This window comes from Dendrobates tinctorius, unplaced genomic scaffold (assembly GCF_039654945.1).
Source record: "Dendrobates tinctorius isolate UK_male_01 unplaced genomic scaffold, ASM3965494v1 ptg000224l, whole genome shotgun sequence".
Lineage (NCBI taxonomy): Eukaryota > Metazoa > Chordata > Amphibia > Anura > Dendrobatidae > Dendrobates > Dendrobates tinctorius.
In genome coordinates this window covers 13,015,802-13,037,316 of record NW_027361891.1, presented here as the reverse complement: position 1 = coordinate 13,037,316, position 21,515 = coordinate 13,015,802, and the positions used below count along the sequence as shown (strand labels likewise).

The 21,515-nt window shown below is 42.8% G+C and overlaps 1 protein-coding gene across 3 annotated transcripts in view; it reads right to left on the bottom strand.

The window, feature by feature from the left end:
* Positions 1-3,053: 3,053 nt before the first annotated feature.
* The window catches only part of TMEM19 (transmembrane protein 19), a 101,280-nt gene continuing 82,818 nt past the window's right edge, over positions 3,054-21,515 (bottom strand). For all 3 annotated transcript variants that reach the window (XM_073555532.1, XM_073555534.1, XM_073555533.1), the window contains one exon: positions 3,054-6,845. In XM_073555532.1, the coding sequence (XP_073411633.1) occupies positions 6,682-6,845 (164 nt within the window). In that variant the 3' untranslated portion in view covers positions 3,054-6,681. The remainder of the gene's footprint in view (positions 6,846-21,515) is intronic.

The following is a 21,515-nucleotide window of genomic DNA, read 5'->3' as shown; positions in this document are numbered from 1 at the left end:
AAAGAAGTGAGTACAATTGAAAGATGGGAGCTGTGTCCGTAATGGTAATTCCCTTTGCACCAATCCACAGACTTTGTGCTTCCTTGGGGCAACGTCCCACCAAGTTACCAGCAAATCCAGATACAAATTGTTCCCATGCCACCAAAGAGATAATTTCATTACCTAAGACCACATGCACACATTGAGTAGATGGCGAGTTTTTTACATCAGTATTTATAAGCCAAAACCAGGAGTGGGAGAAATGCAGAAGTGGTGACGTGTTTTTATTATACTCTTAGGGTATGTGCATACGTTGCGGATTGGCCTGAGAATTTTGCGCACAGAATCTGCATCTCTTGGCAGAAAAGGCAGATCAAAATGCTTGCGGATTTCATGCAGATTTGTTGCATTGTCATGCGTTTTTCGATGTGCGGATTTACCTTACTCAATGTACAGTCATGGCCAAAAGTTCAGAGAATTACACAAATATTATATTTTCACATGATCTGCTGCCCTCTGGTTTTTGTGTGTTTGTCAGATGTTTTTATCACATACAGAAATATAATTGCAATCATATTATGAGTAACAAAAGGTTATATTGACAGAATGAGTTAATGCAGCAAGTCAATATTTGCAGTGTTGACCCTTCTTCTTCAGGACCTCAGCAATTCTCCCTGGCATACTCTCAATCAACTTCTGGATCAAATCCTGACTGATAGCAGTCCATTGTTGCAAAATCAATGCTTTTATTTTGTCTGAATTTGAAGGTTTTTGTTTGTCCACCTGTCTCTTGATGATTGACCACAAGTTCTAAATGGGATTAAGACCTGGAGAGTTTCCAGGCCATGGTCCCAAAATCTCTATGTTTTGTTCCCTGAGCCATTTAGTTATCACCTTTGCTTTATGGCAAGGTGCTCCATCATGTTGAAAAAGGCATTGTTGATCGCCAAACTGCTCTTGGACGGTTGGGAGAAGTTGCTCTTGGAGGACATTCTGGTACCATTCTTTATTCATGGCTGTGTTTTTAGGCAAGACTGAGTGAGCCCATTCCCTTGGCTGAGAAGCCACCCCACACATGGTTTCAGGATGCTTGACAGTTGGCACGAGACAAGACTGGTGGTAGCACTCACCTGGTCTTCTCCGAATAAGCAGATTTCCAGTTGTCCCAAACAATCGAAAAGGGGATTCATCAGAGAAAATGACTTTACCCCAGTCCTCAGCAGTCCACTCCCTGTACCTCTTGCAGAATATCAGTCTGTCCATGATGTTTTTTTCTGGAGAGAAGTGGCTTCTTTGCTGCCCTCCTTGAGACCAGGCCTTGCTCCAAGAGTCTCCGCCTCACAGTGCGTGCAGATGCACTCACACCTGCCTGCTGCCATTCCTGAGCAAGCTCTGCACTGCTGGTAGCCCGATCCCACAGCTGAAACACTTAAGAGACGGTCCTGGTGCTTGCTGGTCTTTCTTGGGCGTCCTGGAGCCTTTTTGGCAACAAGGGAACCTCTCTCCTTGAAGTTCTTGATGATGCGATAGATTGTTGACTGAGGTGCAATCTTTCTAGCTGCGATACTCTTCCCTGTTAGGCCATTTTTGTGCAGTGCAATGATGACTGCACGTGTTTCTTTAGAGATAACCATGATTAACAGAAGAGAAACAATGATGCCAAGCACCAGCCTCCTTTTAAAGTGTCCAGTGGTGTCATTGTTACTTAATCATGACAGATTGATCTCCAGCCCTGTCCTCATCAACACCCACACCTGTGTTAATGGAGCAATCACTGAAACGATGTTAGCTGGTCCTTTTAAGGCAGGGCTGCAATGATGTTGAAATGTGTTTTGGGGGATAAAGTTAATTTTCTAGGCAAATATTGACTTTACAAGTAATTGCTGTTAAGCTGATCACTCTTTATAACATTCTGGAGTATATGCAAATTGCCATTAGAAAAAATGAAGCAGTAGACTTTGTAAAAATTAATATTTGTGTCATTCTCTAAACTTTTGGCTATGACTGTATAGGCACAAAAAATTGACATGTTGCGGAAAAAATACGCAGCGAATCCGTGATTTTTCCGCAGCATGTGCACAGCAATTCTCAAATTCCCATTGACTATCATTGTTTCTGTTCTACACTGCGGATTTGATGCAATTCCACGCGTCCAAAAACGCTGCGGAAACGCATCAAAATCCGCAAAGTATGCACACAGCCTTAGTCTGATTGTAAGCCAAAACCAGGAGTGGAACGAATACTGATTTAAAAAAAAAAAACCCTCACCAAATACTGAAGGTATGAACGTGGCCTTATGGATCCAAAATGCATGTCACGGGTTTACCGCGACAGAGAGGAGCCAGAAGACTGCAGCGTCTGATTTCTCCTACTCCTGCACTGATTAGAAGCACTTCACCTTCTTATTAAACAGTATAAAACTTCTTTTGGCAGTGCAGGAGTTAATTTGCTCAGTTGCAAGCTCCTGGAAGCTTTCCTGCGTTAAGGCTCTCAGCTTTGCACAGCTAGCTGCTCCCATCTCTTATATAATATGGCCCCTATACAGTACTCATTGTCATAGGTAGCTTTAGCTGCATGTCTGGAGGTTGTTGGAGGTGGTTGGTGGATTTATAAGTGACTGTTGCTAGGTTTTGAGTGTGTGATAATTCCCTTTCTGTGTCACCTAATACATCATAGAAGTGAATACCTTGAACACCAGCTGTTACCACTTGACTATGGGTGTCTATAGACACTGACAATGTTCAATCAGTGCTATCTGTGGGACACACCCTTTTGACAAGATCTCGCCTCAATTATATCTTTTAGAGGTGATAATGAGCCGTGATCTCAATCTGTGCATGTATCACACCCTGCACCATTTTTTTTTTTTTTTTTCAAAGGGATGTGAAATAGATACTGTAAACAAGGAATTTACCATTTCACATGGGCTCCGGTGTGTGCCATCAGAATTGAAGCGATGACTGTGTATTAGAGGACCCTCTGTCCTAGCAATATGACATACAGTAAATGTCTCAGATGGGACAACCTCTATTGACAGTCACAGAGGTATTGTAAGAAAGAAGTGATCGATAAAAGAAGCCTTAAATTATACTTTATTCAAAATTATCCTTCAAAACATGAACACATTTATTGACTTAGAAACACAATGTAGAGCAGATCGAAGAATAAACACAACGCTGGCCATGGGCGAATGCTAACAGAGAAGTGGCGATAACTTGCATGATACAGACTCATCCTGTTGCAGAAATGTGATCAAAAGTCATTGTGGATATACATAAAATTTCACAGCAGATTTGGTGGTGCCTAAGTGAGTACATCATTAAATAAATTAAAAAAGAGCTATAGTATCAGTGTAAGGCAGATGGGTTACAAAAACAAAGTATAGAGTGGTGCACCAAAACGCATTTGGTAACAGATTGGCAAGCGTCCGACTGCAGGGACCCACACTGACAGAACAGAGTGCTTCTATTCCCATTAGAATGGCGAGATATGTGCGCATGCTCAAAAGTCACTCCATTCATTTCTTCATGGGGAATGCCGGAAAATGCTGAGAGCAGCATTCAGCAGAATGAATTAAGAGTGGTAGTTTAGCATGGGCACGGTTGCTCCATTCTTGTGGGGATAACAGTGCCCCATTTTGGTGATAAGTGAAGGTCAAGGACATTGTGGTCTCTCACTAATCTACAAGTTATCATCTATTCTGTGGATAGTTGGTAACTTTTTTTTTATCTGAGTACATCAATAATGTAATCTCCGCATAACCAACTATTGTATCTAAAAACACAATTTTCTTGAATTTCCGCATTTAAATGGTCACACATATCAGTAATGTCTATGAGGACATGATATCTTCTCTAATAACCCTCATTAGATTTTTTTTCTCCAGTTCTATTATTCCTCTTCCCGAAATAAGCAGCAGAGGCTGACCACCTTACACAACTTCCATAGGAAGAAGCATTTTAAAAAGTTATTGAAGTGTGCATCTCCTATAATTAGAATGAACCTTCCAAAATGTACCTTAATCTCCTTTGTCTGCAAGCCTGGGACCTAGAGCAGTTGAACGAAGCGACCCGAGGTGCATGTGGCTCTGGCACATAACTCACTGTAAACAGGAGTGATCATGATAGTTGAGCACAGCACTTGGCTGCGGTCTTGAGAGAAAGAGGCACATAAAACCCACTGTTCTGGTGAATGGAAGGTGTCCTAATTGTGGGACCTATAACAATTATCACCTACAAGTGGATGGGTGATCATTTGCAGACTGGAATAACTCTTTAAAGAAGAACATAGCCATCTTCATTGTGGAACAGAATACCATACTGAAGAACATCTAAATATCTATAGTGTTTTTTATGACAATGACCTGTTGTTAGGCCTCATTCAAACATAGACGAAACAAAGACAGTGAAGCAGATTGGCCATGAGTCTCCAGAACGCGATAGCCTTATAAGTAGTGATGAGCAAGTATATTCATCGCTGGGATGGGCACGGAGTAGTTGAAAGTGCTCAGAGTTAGTTTCTATTGCCATAGCTGCATGATCTGCGGCTACTTGACAGCCTGAATACATGTGGGGATTGCCTGTTTGTTAGTGAATTCCCACATGTATTCAGGCTGTCAAGTAGCCGCAAATCATGCAGCTGCGGCAATAGAAACTAAATCTCCGAGCACTTCCAAATACTCGGAGACCACGCGAGCAACGAGCATACTTGCTCATCACTACCCATAAGCATATAGGAGCTCGAGTTTGGGTCGTCAGAGCAATGGATGGTCCGGGTGTGTTTCATATACATGTGAGAACGACTTCAGGCTCAAGTACTGTAATGGATCGTTTACAGTTGATTTTACAAAGTCGTAACCAAAGAAAATGAATGACTACTAAAAGCTTTAAAATTATGCTGTTTAGTCATCGCTTTCTAGACCGTGAACGAAGCCAGCAGCGTGGAGAAAGGATGTTTTCTGTCTGGTTGCCATGGCTGCTTCCAGAGACGTGCAGTGATTTCTTCTGTGGTGAACACGCTTTCATCTATAAGACATCTACTCAGACATAAGATAGTGTACTTATATATGCACCTCCATATCTGAAGACCTAGCCAGAGGAAAAAACCTAGGCTTTATAAAGAAAATGAATAATCCCTGTCTATGTAATACCGACAGACCCAGAAGAAGGAGTTTATCTGTTCCTCCGAAACACAAAGCATCGCCTGCAATATGCTCTTCGTTTAAAGAAACCTAGTGTAAGGAATTACAAAAAAAAAATACATCACTTACAAGAACAAATATTTCCAGTGTTTGTAAGGCAAATATCAAAGGTAGTCTGTGAAACTAGGTAACGTGACCAGCCCACCTCTAATGATCTGCTACCTGAGCAACCAATCTAAAGCGCATAATTTCTACTGGAGATGTAGCCTAATTTTTCCACTGTCTAGAAACATAAACAGCTTCCAAATAATGAGTTAAAGTGGTGTTCTTAAGTTCGAATGTTATCTCCTATCCATGGGACAGGTGACAACTTTTCAATTGCTTGGAGGCCATCTGCTGTGGCCCCTAAAGATCATGATAACTGGGACTCTGAAGAGTTCCGGCTGAATGGAGCACTGGTTGATGATGCACACTGCCTCTCCATTCATTCTGATAGAAGTGCCAAGATAGGGTGAGAGCTAGACATGTCAATTTTTGGCGCTCCCATTAAGAATGACTGGAGCGCTAGTGTGCATAACTGACTCCCACTCCATCCAGCTGGGGCAGTTGAGAGCCCTAGATTGGTGAGGGCCACAGCAGTAGGACTCCCAACAATTGAAAAGGGATTCTGTCCCATTGGTGAAGGATAGTGTTTAAACTTGAGATCTACTCTTTAACACTCTTGTGTGGCATATCTTGCACTCGTCTGGGATGTGGAGGAGTGGCCGGAGCTCAACACAGACATGACTTGTCTGAGATTGCCATCAATTGTCTGAATGTAGCCTTAGACTAGCCTAGGCTCAATTAAAGGGGGCATAACTGCTCACATTATTTCTTGAGACTGCTTACTCCCTTTAATTACATATTGCTAAGAACTACAGCCAGGGCCCTTTGCTTCAACATCTGGTCAGAGTGGCGGATTTCATGGAAAAGCAATGAAGTGGGAACAAAGTTAAACTAGAGCTGAGCCCCTTTCATCCTAAAAAGCTTTTAACACAGGAGTAATCCTTAAGCGTTTTCTGAATACACTGATCTTAAGAAATGACCAACATGCGTATAGCAACAATCAAACAGTTAATGTTCCTCACTGACTCAAACCGCTCAAGTATACACATAGATTTAAAAACGTTTTGGTCCACATAATACTTTAAAATTAGCAATTACAAAAAAAAAACCTTTCCAATTCTCAAAACCACAAGAAACCTGCTGACATGTGGGTATAGTCATATCTATTAAAGTTGTCAATTTTATTATTCCAAGTCTAAAACTTTAAAACAAATCCCCTTTTATACACAAAGGTTGTGTCAGGCTACGCCACACTGTGAGGGTCAAATATCCGTAGATTGTGTCATGTGCAAACATGAAGTGCTAACAGAGTGCAGATGTACTAGTACTCCTATACAGTGTTCATTAGTATTATTTTTTCAAAATCATATAGTGATCGCATGTATATTCGGCCCATAGTGTAAGCATATAGTTGACAACTTTTCAGTTCGTTTGTGCACTTGTCATTTTGCAATAATCTATGTTCTAGGCCAAAACCCCCAAGCAGCTCCAGGTAGCAAAATCGCTATGAGGATTGATGAGAATAGGTTTACGGCGTTGTTATCTAGTATGGGCTTCCCGGATATCAATTTTGCACCAATTGTTGGATGGTTCACAATCTTCCCAGTGGTTTCATGAAAACCTATAAGAATATATATATATGTTAGTAAAAAAAAAAAAATACATGAAAGCAAATAATCATTGTTATCGGTCAGAATCATTGTGTAAATGACGATCAGCTAAGTTAGGAGAGGATCCAAAACACAGTAGAAGTACAAACCTTTCTATTCAAACTTTTTTACAAATACTGCTGCAAAACTGGTTTAAGGTTATGACTGCACTCTGCAGTGCTGCATGTGCCCAAAAGCCACATGCACCTGCCAGCGAGAATCATGTTGTTACATCAAATGTGCCTCTGCTTATTCACCCCCACAGGTTGATTTGGCCTTCTGCTGCATGCAGCGGTATTCTGAAGTCTTACTCCGAACTGATGTTAAAGGGGTGTACTCTACTGGACAACTCCTCTCTAATCACGTCAGTGCCAAAGAGAACAGAAAATTAAATCTATACTCTCGCCCTGTAGTGCCAACATTCCAGAAATGACACTGCTGCTATTCCTGGTGGGTAAAACTGAAACATGAGACAGAGTATAAGTTGGTATATATACAATGTGTAAAAGCATGTTCACACTGGCTAACAGACATAACCTAAGGTAGAAATAAAAATGAACATATATCCTGCTATAAGTAAAAAAGCAATAGTGCATATCATTAGCAATGTTAAGTACCCTAACACTTTTTTATTTAAGCCCTTTACCCCCGAGGGTGGTTTGCACGTTCATGACCGGGCCAATTTTTACAATTCTGACCACTGTCCCTTTATGAGATAGTAACTCTGGAACGCTTCCATGGATCGGGTGAGCATGACATTGTTTTCTCGTGACATATTGTACTTGATGTTAGTGGTAAAATTTCATTCATATAACTTGCGTTTGTGACATTTCCCATTTCGACATTGCGTTTTGTAACATTTCCCACATGTTTACTTTACATCAGCACAATTTGGGAACCAAATTTTTTTTGGTTGGGAAGTTATAAGGGTTAAAAGTTGACCAGCGATTTCTGTTTTTTACAACACCATTTTATTTTTAGGGACCACATCACATTTGAAGTCACTTTGAGGGGTCTATATGATAGAAAATACCCAAAAGTGAAAACCCAAAAGTGACACCATTCTAAAAACTGCACCCCTCACGGTGCTCAAAACCACATTCAAGAAGTTTATTAACTCTTTCAGGTGCTTCACAGGAATTTTTTGAATGTTTAAAAAAAAAAAAAAAAAAAAAATGAACATTTCAAAAAAATTACTTCAGGTCCAATTTTTTTATTTTACCAAGGGTAACAGGTGAAATTCGAGTGCAAAAGTTATTGGGCAATTTGTCCTGAGTACGCTGATACCTGATATGTGGGGGGAAACAATGTTTCGGCGCATGGCAGAGCTCAGAAGGGAAGGCGCGACATTTGACTTTTTCAATGCAAAATTGGCTGGAATTCAGATCGGACGCCATGTCACGTTTGGAGAGCCCCTGATGTGCCTAAACAGTGGAAACACCCCACAAGTGACCCCATTTCGGAAACTAGAACCCCTAAGGAAGTTATCTAGATGTGTGGTGAGCACTTTGAACCCCCAAGGGCTTCACAGAAGTTTATAACGCCCGGGTGTGAAAATAAAAAAAAATAATTTTTTCCACAAACATGATCTTTTAACTCCCAATTGTTATTTTCCCAAGGGTAACAGGACCCCAAAAATTATTATGCAATTTGTCCTGAGTACGCTGATACCCCACATGTGAGGGTAAACCACTATTTGGGCTCATGGAAGAGCTCGAAAGGGAATCAGCACCATCTGACTTTTTTTTGGCTGGAATTGAGATCGGACGCCATGCCGCGTTTGGAAAGCCCCTGATGTGCCTAAACAGTGGAAACCCCCCACAAGTGATGCCATTTTGGAAACTAGACCCCCAAAGGAACTTATCTAGATATGTGGTGAGCACTTTGAACCCCCAAGGGCTTCACAGACGTTTATAATGCCCGGGTGTGAAAATAAAAAAAATAATTTTTTCCACAAACATGATCTTTTATAGTCCCCAATTTTTTTTTATTTTCCCAAGGGTAACAGAAATTGGAACCCAAAAGTTGTTGTGCTATTTGTCCCGAGTAGGCCGATACCCCATATGTGGGGGTAAACCACTGTTTGGCGCATGGCAGAGCTTGGAAGGGAAGAAGCATCGTTTGACTTTTTCAACAGAATTGGCTGGAATTGAGATCAGAACCATGTTGCGTTTGGAGAGCACCTGATGTGCCTAAACAGTGGAAACCCCCCAATTCTAACTCCAACCCTAATCTCAGCCCTAACCCTAGCCCTAACGGGAAAGTGGAAATACATTTTTTTATTTTATTATTTTTCCATAACTAAGGGGGTGATAAAGGGGGGTCTGATTTACTATTTATAGCGGGTTTTTATGTTTGGCAGCTGTTACATGCTAAAAGACACTTTTTATTGTAAAAATAGTTTTTGCATCACCACATTTTGAGAGCTATAATTTTTCCATATTTTGACCCACCGAGTCGTGTGGGGTCTTATTTTTTGCGGGACGAGTTGACGTTTTTATTGGTACCATTTTCGGGCAAGTGACATTTTTTGATTGCTTTTTATTCCGATTTTTGTGACGCAGAATGAACAAAAACCAGCATTTCATGAATTTCTCTTGGGGGGTGCGTTTACACTGTTCCGCGTGTGGTAAAATTGATAAAGCGGTTTTATTCTTCGGGTCAGTACAATTACAGCGACACCTCATTTATATCTTTATGTTTTGGCGCTTTTATGCAATGAAAACAATTTTAAATAAAAAAAAATAATTATTTTTGCATCGCATTATTTTGCGAGCCATAACCTATTTTTTTCGCTGATTACGCTGTATGGCGGCTCGTTTTTTGCGGGACAAGATGACGTTTTCAGCGGTACCATGGTTATTTATATCTGTCCGTGACCGCTCCTGACACATAGTGCCAGGTGTAAGCTGTGATAATCAGTTGACACCCGGCCGCGATCAGCGGTGCCCCCCCCCCATGAGCGCCGCTGATCGCTTAGATGTACTATCCCATCCCCGGTCATATGGACCCGGGTACGGAGGACGGGATAGTACGTCTGATGTCTAAAAGGGGTTAAAAAAACAAAAGGATAAAAGCCCACAATAGGAGATACAATGGCGCTACCTAAACGGTGGATGCTCGGCAGGAAAATGGCCTGACAGTAACTCTGACGAAGGTCAACTTGCCTTCGAAACGCATTGGCTGGTTTTGGCCCCAGCCAGGCTCCGTAGCCTGGCTTAGTGACGTCACACACTGTTATACAGTGTCAGCCATTTTCCTGTGAAGCATCCAGGTGGCTACCGACCGGAGCATCTCTGGCTCTGCCCGGCTTGCTCCGACTCCATTACCCCGACACCGGTGTGCGTGCAACCATCACCGCTTGATCCTGACCAGCATCCACCTGCCATCTTCGTGTATTTTACTTCTCACCAGGACGGGGACCCGCAAATTAATCACAGTCGAGGTAAGCCCGTACCTATTGCATGGCCAGGCCGTTGCCACTCATACCAGCCGTTTCCCATTGTAGACAACCACTCAATTTAGCAACTTTCACTATTTGGGATGAGTGCCAGTTCTTCAGTATACTAATTGTTCCGTGTACAAACATAGCCCAGCAGAAGCACACCATCACTGTTAATTTTATTGTTATTTTTATTCAACTTGATCCAACCACATTTTCGGTGTCTTAATTTGAGTGCGGTACCTTCTCTTCAATAAATAAGGGTAAAATCCATCCCCCCGGCGCCAGTGTGTAGTTAATCGGGATGGTCCTAACATCTAGTATTAAAACCTTACCATGTGTCAAAAATTCTCTCAATAAGAATAAGGGCTGAGCAGGACCGTGGCCCAACTATGGACACCCAGCCACAGATATACACGTAATGCCCAGTTCAAGAAAAGGGAAGGAACACCCTTACCTGCATTGAGTGCAAGAACCTAAAGCGAAACCCAAAGAAAATAACTGGAGTTATGTATGAAGTTGGTATGCATGTAACGTGTAGGAGCATGTTCAAACTGGCCACTGGCCATGAAACAGACAATTTTCTGGTGGGTCACTAATCATTGATGTTGACTTGACCACTACAGGCAAATCAGTGGTCGCTAATTTGCTGCGGCTTATAAATATTTCCTAAGAGTGGACATCCACTTTGACAAATAGACTGCAGAGGTTACGTGACACAGCAATGTTTAATTACCCACTGAAAATAGCATTGCTGACACTGCTGGAACGGAGCCGCTGTGGGAGTTGAGTATTAGAGATGAGCGAGTAATACTCGTTGCTCGGGTGACCTCCGAGTATTTTGGTGTGCTCGGAGATTTAGATTTCGTCAGCAGCATGATTTGCGACTTGTAGACAGGCTGAATATATGTCCGAATTCCCTAACAAACAGGTATTCCACACATGTATTCAAGCTGTCTAGCAGTCGCAAATCATGCAACTGAGATGACGAAATCTAAATCTCCGAGCACGCCAAAATACTTGGAGACCACCCGAGCAACGAGTATACTCGCTCATCACTAGTGAGTATATATTGTTTTTATTTTCTATGGGACTCCGAAGTTAATAAGCAGTCCAGTAATAAACAACGCCTTTAATGAGATTTCACCCACCCTTTGATTTATCAGGTGCACAGTTGTACTTCATATCACCATAAACAAAAAGGCAACCTGTTACTAGATTCATGTGGCCTGAACCATGAGCAGCATTAATCAGATTCTGGATGAGTGACTAAGTAATAATAATAATAATCTTTATTTATATAGCGCCAACATATTCCGCAGCGCTTTACAGTTTAACAGTTTCAAAACACAAGTCATAAGTAACAACGCTAACAATACAATAATTAAAGCAAAATAAGACGAAATAAGACGACCCTGCTCGGGAGAGCGTACAATCTACAATGAGGTGAGGGAGATACAGAGTACAGGTGTGTATTTACAATGGTGTATTTACAATGAAGGTCCAGCCATCTTGCAGGAGTGAAGGATGGATGGAGATAGTGAATGGGCTACGCACGCACACTTACACAGAGAATGACTTTGATTAGTGAATGTGATAGGCCGCTCTGAACAGGTGTGTTTTGAGGGAGCGCCTAAAACTATGCAAATTGTGGATAGTCCTGATTTCTTGGGGTAGAGCATTCCAGAGGATAGGAGCAGCACGGGAGAAGTCTTGGAGTCGGGAGTGGGAGGTACGGATTAGTGCAGAGGTTAGTAGAAAGTCGTTTGCAGAGCGCAGCGATCGGCTAGGCCGATAGACAGAAATGAGAGAAGAGATGTAAGGGGGTGCCGCACTGTGGAGAGCTTTGTGGGTGAGAACAAGTACTTTGAATTGGATCCTATAATGAATGGGCAGCCAATGTAAGGACTGGCAAAGAGCGGACGCGTCCGAGTACCGATTACCCAGATGGACGATCCTGGCTGCTGCATTGAGTATGGACTGGAGAGGGGATAGTCGAGTGACGGGGAGGCCAATTAATAGAGCGTTGCAGAAATCCAGGCGAGAGTGGATCAATGCAACAGTGAGGGTTTTTGTTGTTTCCATAGTGAGAAAAGGGCGGATTCTAGAGATGTTCAGAGAAGTACATACATGAGACCAATCAATCATCTTGACCGGGAGAAGGGAGAATCCTAATAGGGGGCCACACCAGACTAAACAGTCTCTCGCTCTAGTCTTTGGCTGGCTTTTCACACTATGGTTTCGCTAAAACAGAGCAGAATTTCAGAGAAAAACATACTAGGTGCTGATTCATAATGCCTGTGATTTCCGAACTTCATGATAGGTTCCAATTAACGTCCCTACATTTACAAACTGGAAACATGCCTACTCCGTTTCAGAACCCTTGAAGTTGCTTAAAAGAAAAGTTCCTTGCAAGCATCAGAACCATTGATGTTGCTTAAAAGAACTCTAAGGTTCCTTGCAAGCTAGTACCAAAACCATTGATTTGCAGAACCTATGCATACAGATGCTTACTATGGCACTAGGGAAAAGTTCAATCCGACAAAACATTTTTATAGTGTGAAGCAGAAAGTAAAATGTTGGTTCCATATTACCAATACATGCTAATTGCATGTTACTGTGAAAATATGTAAGCCTATTGCTAAATATATGTACTTAAAGCACCACTACAGTGGGTTTTTTTGTTCACCGCTGGAATGGTGCTTTAAATTTAAGCCCCCTGCTTTAGTTCTTGTACTCACCTTCCAGCGGCTTCACCTTTTAAAGACGCCGCTCTGGTGTGACAGCGACATCTTGTGCCCGGAACTTCTGATTGGCCGTAAGGCCTGTTTCACACTTCAGTCTTTTTACATCAGTCACAATCCATCAAAGTGTGAAAAAACAGATCCAGTGCAGATTGTCCAAAAACTGATGCACCGGATCCGTTTTTTTCGACGGATCCATGAGAGAGAGAGAGAGAGAATTTTCTGTGCATGCCGAGAAGAATTTCCATTCCTTCAATTTAACCCCAAAAGCCATTCTGACACAGAAAATTCTCTTTCACGGATCCGGTGCATCCGTTTTTGGACAATCTGCACTGGATCTGTTTTTTCACACAGATTGTGACTGATGCAAAAAGACTGAGGTGTGAAACAGGCCTAAGTCAGAAGCTACAGTTGTGCTCAAAAGTTGACATACCTTGGCAGAATTGTTGCTTTCTTGGCCTTTTTTCAGAGAATATGAATGAAAACGCCAAAACTTTTTCTCCACTCTTGGTTAATGGTTGGGTGAAACCATTTATTGTCAAACTACTGTGTTTGCTCTTTTTAAATCATAATCACAACCCAAAACATCCAAATGACCCTGATCAAAACTTCACATACTCTGGTGATTTTGGCCTGAGAACATGCACAGACGTTGACCAAATGTGTTTGAATGGCTACTAAAGGTAACATCCTCACCTGTGACCTGTTTGCTTGTAATCAGTGTGTGTGCATAAAGCCTGAGTGAGTTTCTGGGATCCATACAGACTCTTGCATCTTTCATCCAGCCACTGACATTTCTGGATTGTGAGTCATGGGGAAAGCAAAAGTATTGTCAATGGATATATGGGAAAAGGTAGTTGAACTGTATAAAACAGGGAATGGATACAAAAAGATATCCAAGGAATTGATAATGGCAGTTAGCAGCGTTCAAACTTTGATTAAAGGTCCCGTTACATTTATCGATGCACCAGTGATCCCGACAACGATACGACCCGGTCAGGATCGCTGGTGCATCGCTAAATGGTCACTAGTGAGCTGCCAAACAGGCAGATCTCACCAGCGATGCAGCAGCGGTTGGCGGTCATCACTTACCTGTCACACGCAGCTCTGATGACGTCTTCCGCTCGCGTCCATGGAGTCGCTCTTCGGCGCCAGCAGGAAGCCGGCGACGAGAAATGGACCAGGACGATCTCGCGCGATCAGCGATATCCAGCAGGGAGCCGGGTCAGAGGTAAGTGTCACATGTAGCAAGATCGCTAGCGATATCGCTGTTGCGTCACAAAATCGGTGACGCTTTAGCGATCTCGCTATGTGTGAAGGGGGCTTAACAAATGGAAAATCAGGGGCTCTGTAAAAACAAAACCACGGTCAGGTAGACCAACAAAAATTTCATCCACAACTTACAGGAAAATTGTTTAGGATGCAAAGAAAAACACACAAATAACATCAGCTGAAATACTGGACTCTCTGAAAACTAGCGGTGTGGCTGTTTCAAGATGCACAATAAGGAGCAACTTGAAGAAAAATGGGCTGCATGGTAAAGTCACCAGAAGAAAGCCATTACTGCGCAAATGCCATAAAGTATCTTGCTTACAATATGCAAAACCGCACAGAGACAAGGTTCAAAACGTCTGGAACAAGGTAATTTGGAGTGATGAGACCAAAATTGAACTTTTTGGCCACAACAATAAACATTACATTTGGAGAGAGGTCAACAAGGCCTATGATGAAAGGAACACCATTCCTACTGTAAAGCACGGAGGTCGATCGCTGATGTTTTGGGGATGTGTGAGCTAAAAAGGCACAGGAAACTTGGTCAAAGTTGAAGGAAAGATGAATGCAGCATGTTATCAGCAAATATTGGAGGCAAATTTGCAATTATCAGCCCGATAGCTGAGCACGGGAAGTACTTAGACATTCCAACATGACAACAATCTAAAACACAAGGCCAAATCAACCTGTCATTGGATACAGCAGAACAAAGTGAAGGTTCTGAAGTGGCCATCTCAGTCTCCTCACCTCAATATCACTGAGCCACTCAGGGGCGATCTCAAGCGCACAATCCATGCTAGACAGCCCAGGAATTTACAGGATCTGAAGGTTTTTTGGCAAGAAAAGTGGGCAGCTTTACCATCTAAGAAAATAAAGAACCTTATCCACAACTACCACAAAAGACTTCAAGCTGTCATTGATGTTAGAGGGGGCAATACATGGTACTAAGAAATGGGGCATGTAAACTTTTGATCAGGGTCATTTGGATGTTTTGGGTTCTCATTAGGAGTTAAAAAGAGAAAACACAGAAGTTTGACAATAAATTGCTTCACCCAACCACTATCCATGAGTGGTGAAAAAGGTTTTGTGTTACTGTGATACCTATGTGATATGTATGGTGTGTGCATGAAGAAGATAGGTGTCCAGATTCCAGATTAGGTGATCACGGGTCTTATTATTCCTTTTTGCATTTAATTCAGCACAGTTTAAGATGGCTGAAGTGGTTGACCGCTACATGACCTGATAAAAGCATGGGGGTTTCGGTGAAAAAAAAACAATTATACAGCGCCTGCGTGACATAAGCTGATTACAAGCTCAAGAATTAACCACGCAGGCGCCAAGCAGATAGCTGAAAGGGTTGACTGCTACATGACCTGATAAGAGCATGGAGGTTTCGGTGAGAGACAACTATACAGTGCCTGTATGACATGAGCTGATTACGAACTCAAGAATTAATCATGCAGGCGTCAAACGTAAACATGTTATATGAGTATTACTTACAAAAAGTGTACTGCGCATGACTGAACTGATATCTGATCGTAAACAGCATATAACAAAGAGGGTTCTCACTGGTGAGCAGGGACATTCCAGGAGATTTTATGGACGCATAACTTCTGTGATGATGGGCTACTGGATATTTCCTCCTCACCAGTCGAGTCCCCCGATGGAGGAGTGATGCTGCAATATCTGGTAATATATATTGATGCTTACTTTCTCTATGTTATAGATGATGATGATGATGATCATGCGATGTTAGACTAGTGCTGCTATAATTCATGTGCCTATAATACATATATATTGGACTATTATATTAATAAACTATAAATTGTTTTACCGATATAAAGACCTAGTAGTCTTCTTGCCTAATTAGGATATTAGTGAGCGCTACGTAAGTAAGGGGCTTGCCCCCTCTTAAGGTGAAAACTCGGTAAGACATAAATTGGCGTAGTCGGCAGGATTTTTTTTTTTTCTTTCTCTAAAATGTTTAAGAAACGAAAGGAAAAGCAGGAGGATGTTGTGGATGTGCCCGGTTGGACTGAGGCACCGTATAATATATTGGCACATGAATTGAGCAGTTCTGGACTAGCGGAACAGTGGTCTAGTAAGCTTAAAGGTAGTGAACCCACTGATGTTGTTAATGTACTCAGGGGTGTCCACGCCAAGGCGGGTGATGTAGTGTCGCTTGGGCGACGAACCTGGATTCTGTTCAGTGCATATCGCGCGATGCATGAGCGGAATATACAGATGCAGAAGAAATGTTCCCAGTTGGAACAAAAAGTTATAGAGTTAGGAGGGCAGAAAGTGGTGCTGGATTGCAATACCCGTCTGCTCAAAGATAAGTTGGAACATTATCAGAGTATGGCAGAGAAAGCTGCTATCAAAGTTGCTCAAAATAAATATCGCAAGAGAAAAGGAAAAATCAATAAAGAAAAAGTATGTAAAAGTATAGCCACTGCATCTGTAAATTGGGACCCAGATAAGTGGGATGGAGATGTATGGGATACCTCCTCATCAGATGATTGGAAGGATCCACCCGATCCCGTTATAGATCCCCCGAAAGGATCTAAGGTAAAAGCCAACCCAATTCAGAGACGGATGGAACGGACAGAAAATAAAATTATTCTAGAGCAGGTCCGTGATGCAGGTGGCCAGCTCCAAGTAGATGAGAACGGGCAGCCTATTATGGTGGAACGGACAGTTCCCCATACCCGTACTAGAGTTTGTGTGGAAGATTATACCCAAAATGAAATAGACAGCATTTTAACGCAATTTAAACAGCGGTTGGGAGAATCAGAACTCTCCTGGTTGGTCAGGATGCATGATTATGGAGGAATAGGAATAAATGTAGATCCACAGGGTATTTCTAAATTTGTCACATTGTCCCGGGATCCAGTGATCCAAAGATATTTCAAGAATTATTTTAGAGAAAATGCACAAGATAATATGCAGAATTTAGTGATCATTTTGGCCCGAGCAATTATGGATAAATACCCTACTGAAGCTGATATCCCAGCTAATGATAAACCATGGTATACTTTGCGAGATGGAATTGACAGACTGAAGGAGGAAGCGATGCGAAATGTAGTGGCTGTACTCAATATACAGTGGGGCAAAAAAGTATTTAGTCAGTCAGCAATAGTGCAAGTTCCACCACTTAAAAAGATGAGAGGCGTCTGTAATTTACATCATAGGTAGACCTCAACTATGGGAGACAAACTGAGAAAAAAAAATCCAGAAAATCACATTGTCTGTTTTTTTTTCCTTTTATTTGCATATTATGGTGGAAAATAAGTATTTGGTCAGAAACAAGCAATCAAGATTTCTGGCTCTCACAGACCTGTAACTTCTTCTTTAAGAGTCTCCTCTTTCCTCCACTCATTACCTGTAGTAATGGCACCTGTTTAAACTTGTTATCAGTATAAAAAGACACCTGTGCACACCCTCAAACAGTCTGACTCCAAACTCCACTATGGTGAAGACCAAAGAGCTGTCAAAGGACACCAGAAACAAAATTGTAGCCCTGCACCAGGCTGGGAAGACTGAATCTGCAATAGCCAACCAGCTTGGAGTGAAGAAATCAACTGTGGGAGCAATAATTAGAAAATGGAAGACATACAAGACCACTGATAATCTCCCTCGATCTGGTGCTCCACGCAAAATCCCACCCCGTGGGGTCAGAATGATCACAAGAACGGTGAGCAAAAATCCCAGAACCACGCGGGGGGTTTAAACAAGTTTAAACAGGTGCCATTACTACAGGTAATGAGTGGAGGAAAGAGGAGACTCTTAAAGAAGAAGTTACAGGTCTGTGAGAGCCAGAAATCTTGATTGCTTGTTTCTGACCAAATACTTATTTTCCACCATAATATGCAAATAAAAGGAAAAAAAAACAGACAATGTGATTTTCTGGATTTTTTTTTCTCAGTTTGTCTCCCATAGTTGAGGTCTACCTATGATGTAAATTACAGACGCCTCTCATCTTTTTAAGTGGTGGAACTTGCACTATTGCTGACTGACTAAATACTTTTTTGCCCCACTGTAGATGATGATTACTTGGAATTTCCAATGACTGCTAGTATGAGAAGTAGGTTAGTGAAAACTGCTCCTCCCGCTTACAAAGCCATGATATTGACGTTAACTGTGGCTATGACAGGGAACCCAGTGAGCCAAGTAATTACACGTATGAGAGAATTGCAGGATATGGGTGATTGGAAGGCGACGGATCGTTTAGCCTCCTCTCAGAATTCCTCTCAAAAACATCCAGATAACAGTAAACCATATACCGTATTTTTCGCTTTATAAGACGCACTTTTGTTCCCCCAAATTTTGGGGGAAAGTAGGGGGTGCGTCTTATAATCCGAATATACGGGGGAGGGGGTGTATATATATATATATATATATATATATATATATATATATATATATATATATATATGTACTGCAGGGTCCAGGGGAGGTGGGGGCAGCTTTGGAGCGGTGCTGTGAGCTGGTAAAAGCTGCCGAAGGGAGCCTTTGATCTCCTGCTCCCGCTCATATAATATGCACTGCCGCTGTCCATCACCATGGTGCTGAAACCGCACCACGGTGACTGGCTGGGGGAGCGGTGCATATTATAGCTGCCTGCGCCCTCATTTGATCGCACATGATCCCCTGTGTTAGATATCGCCCCCATGCTGCTGCCCATAGTAAAATAAAAAACTCTTTCCTTACCTCCTCCAGCGCTGATCTCCCGGTGTCTCTGCTGCTGCTGTCATCAGCACTCTGCTGTGCTGATCACATGACCGGCTCTGAGAACCAGGAAGTGGAGGAGGAGCTCAACCACACTGAGGGAGACACGAGGAGGGACAGCGCTGAGAAGGTAAGGAAAGAGTTTATTTTACTAAAAGCAGCAGCATGGAGGCGATATCTAACACAGGGTGATGTGTGCCAGCCACAGGGGGGCCAGTGTGCCAGCCACAGGGTGATGTGTGCCAGCCACAGGGTGATGTGTGCCAGCCACAGGGTGATGTGTGCCAGCCACAGGGGGGCCAGTGTGCCAGCCACAGGGGGGCCAGTGTGCCAGCCACAGGGGGGCCAGTGTGCCAGCCACAGGGGGGCCAGTGTGCCAGCCACAGGGGGGCCAGTGTGCCAGCCACAGGGGGGCCAGTGTGCCAGCCACAGGGGGGCCAGTGTGCCAGCCACAGGGGGGCCAGTGTGCCAGCCACAGGGTGATGTGTGCCAGCCACAGGGTGATGTGTGCCAGCCACAGGGTGATGTGTGCCAGCCACAGGGTGATGTGTGCCAGCCACTGGGGGCCGTGTGCCAGCCACAGGGGGCCAGTGTGCCAGCCACAGGGTGATGTGTGCCAGCCACAGGGTGATGTGTGCCAGCCACAGGGGCCAGTGTGCCAGCCACAGGGTGATGTGTGCCAGCCACAGGGTGATGTGTGCCAGCCACAGGGTGATGTGTGCCAGCCACAGGGGGCCCGTGTGCCAGCACAAGGGGGCTATATTCAGATTAAGGGGGCTAATTTTAGGGTGGGGGGGCTATGAGGGACATATACCCTATATGATTTGTTAGACGGACACTGGCATTATAAGACGGACCCCATTTATTAAAAAATTCTCTATTCCTTCACCACATTTGGGGGTGCGTCTTATAATCAGGTGCGTCTTATAAAGCGAAAAATACGGTAACCCTGAATGGAAAAAAGATGGAAATACTACAAATCAAACGGATAGAGTGTCCAGGAGAGAGATATTTCAGGCACTCTTAAAGGCTGGAGTGAGCAAAGAATCTATAGATGGAAAACAGACAGGTGAATTATGGAGGTTGTATAAACAAAAGGTGCTGTCGGCAAAGAAAGTTGATGCTGAAAAAGGCACTACTAGAATAGGTAAAGCTGAAGATCAGGGTAAGACCCCCACAGCACCTGAGAAAGTGTCTTGGGAGGACTTTAAAAATGTTTATCCGTGGGAAGAATTAGCTGCAGCAGTAGCCACTCGAGTAAGTGATGGATGGGGTAGGAATGCCTATGAGGTAGCTACCGGGAAGAATGTGGACTCAGACGAAAAGATCCCATAGGTAGCCAGCCAAGCCCCCGCATGGATAAAAGCTGATCAGCGTCCATACGTAAATTTAAGTATCCATTGGAAAGGGGGCAATGTGCAGAGGGTCCCTGCTTTGATTGATACTGGCGCGGAGGCTACCCTAATATATGGAATTCCCACGAAATTCAAAAGTCCAAAAATTAAAATTGCCGGACTAGGGGGACAGGTAATCACCGGAGTACAAACACAAGTTGCTTTGAAAATAGGAAACCTACCGATAAGAAATTACCGTGTTTTAGTAGTACCCATTCTGGAATATACATTGGGAATTGATGTTTTAAAAGGAATGACTTTAAATTTATCGGCTGGAAAATTCTCCTTTGGAGTAAAAAGGGCAGAAATACAAATGAGACCTGTAACGGTAGGGAAAGTAAAAATGCCCCCTGTACATATCCCTCCTGCTTCCAAAATGGTGGCAATGAAACAGTATCGAATACCAGGGGGACACAAAGAGATTACTGAAGCAATTAAAAATCTGGTGGACGCAGGAGTCATGCGTACCACTACTACTGCATGGAATAATCCAGTCTGGCCAGTTAAAAAGAGTGATGGCTCCTGGCGTATGACAGTGGATTACAGGGAATTGAACAAATGTACCCCTCCATTAACAGCTGCAGTGCCAGATACTATCACTATAATAGAAAATATGCAGAGTCATAATGGAACTTGGTATGCAGTGATTGATTTGGCTAATGCCTTCTTTACAATTCCAATAGAGGAAAAGGCGCAGGATCAATTTGCTTTTACCTGGTTAGGTCGACAGTATACCATGACCAGATTGCCTCAAGGATGGTTTCATAGTCCTACTATTTGTCACCGAACGGTGGCAGAACATCTAGATCAGTTCTCCTTGCCCTCAGATATGCAAATTTCACATTATATTGATGATATAATGATACAAGGAAATGAGGAGCAGGCAGTGAAATCACAATTGGAAAAACTTTTGGTGCATATGAGGAGCAAAGGATGGGAAATAAATGAAGCAAAGGTCCAAGGACCGGCTCAAGTTGTAAAATTTCTTGGAATCCAATGGAATAAAGGACATAGGGAAATTTTACCAAAAGCTAAACAGATGATTATTAATTTCCCTACTCC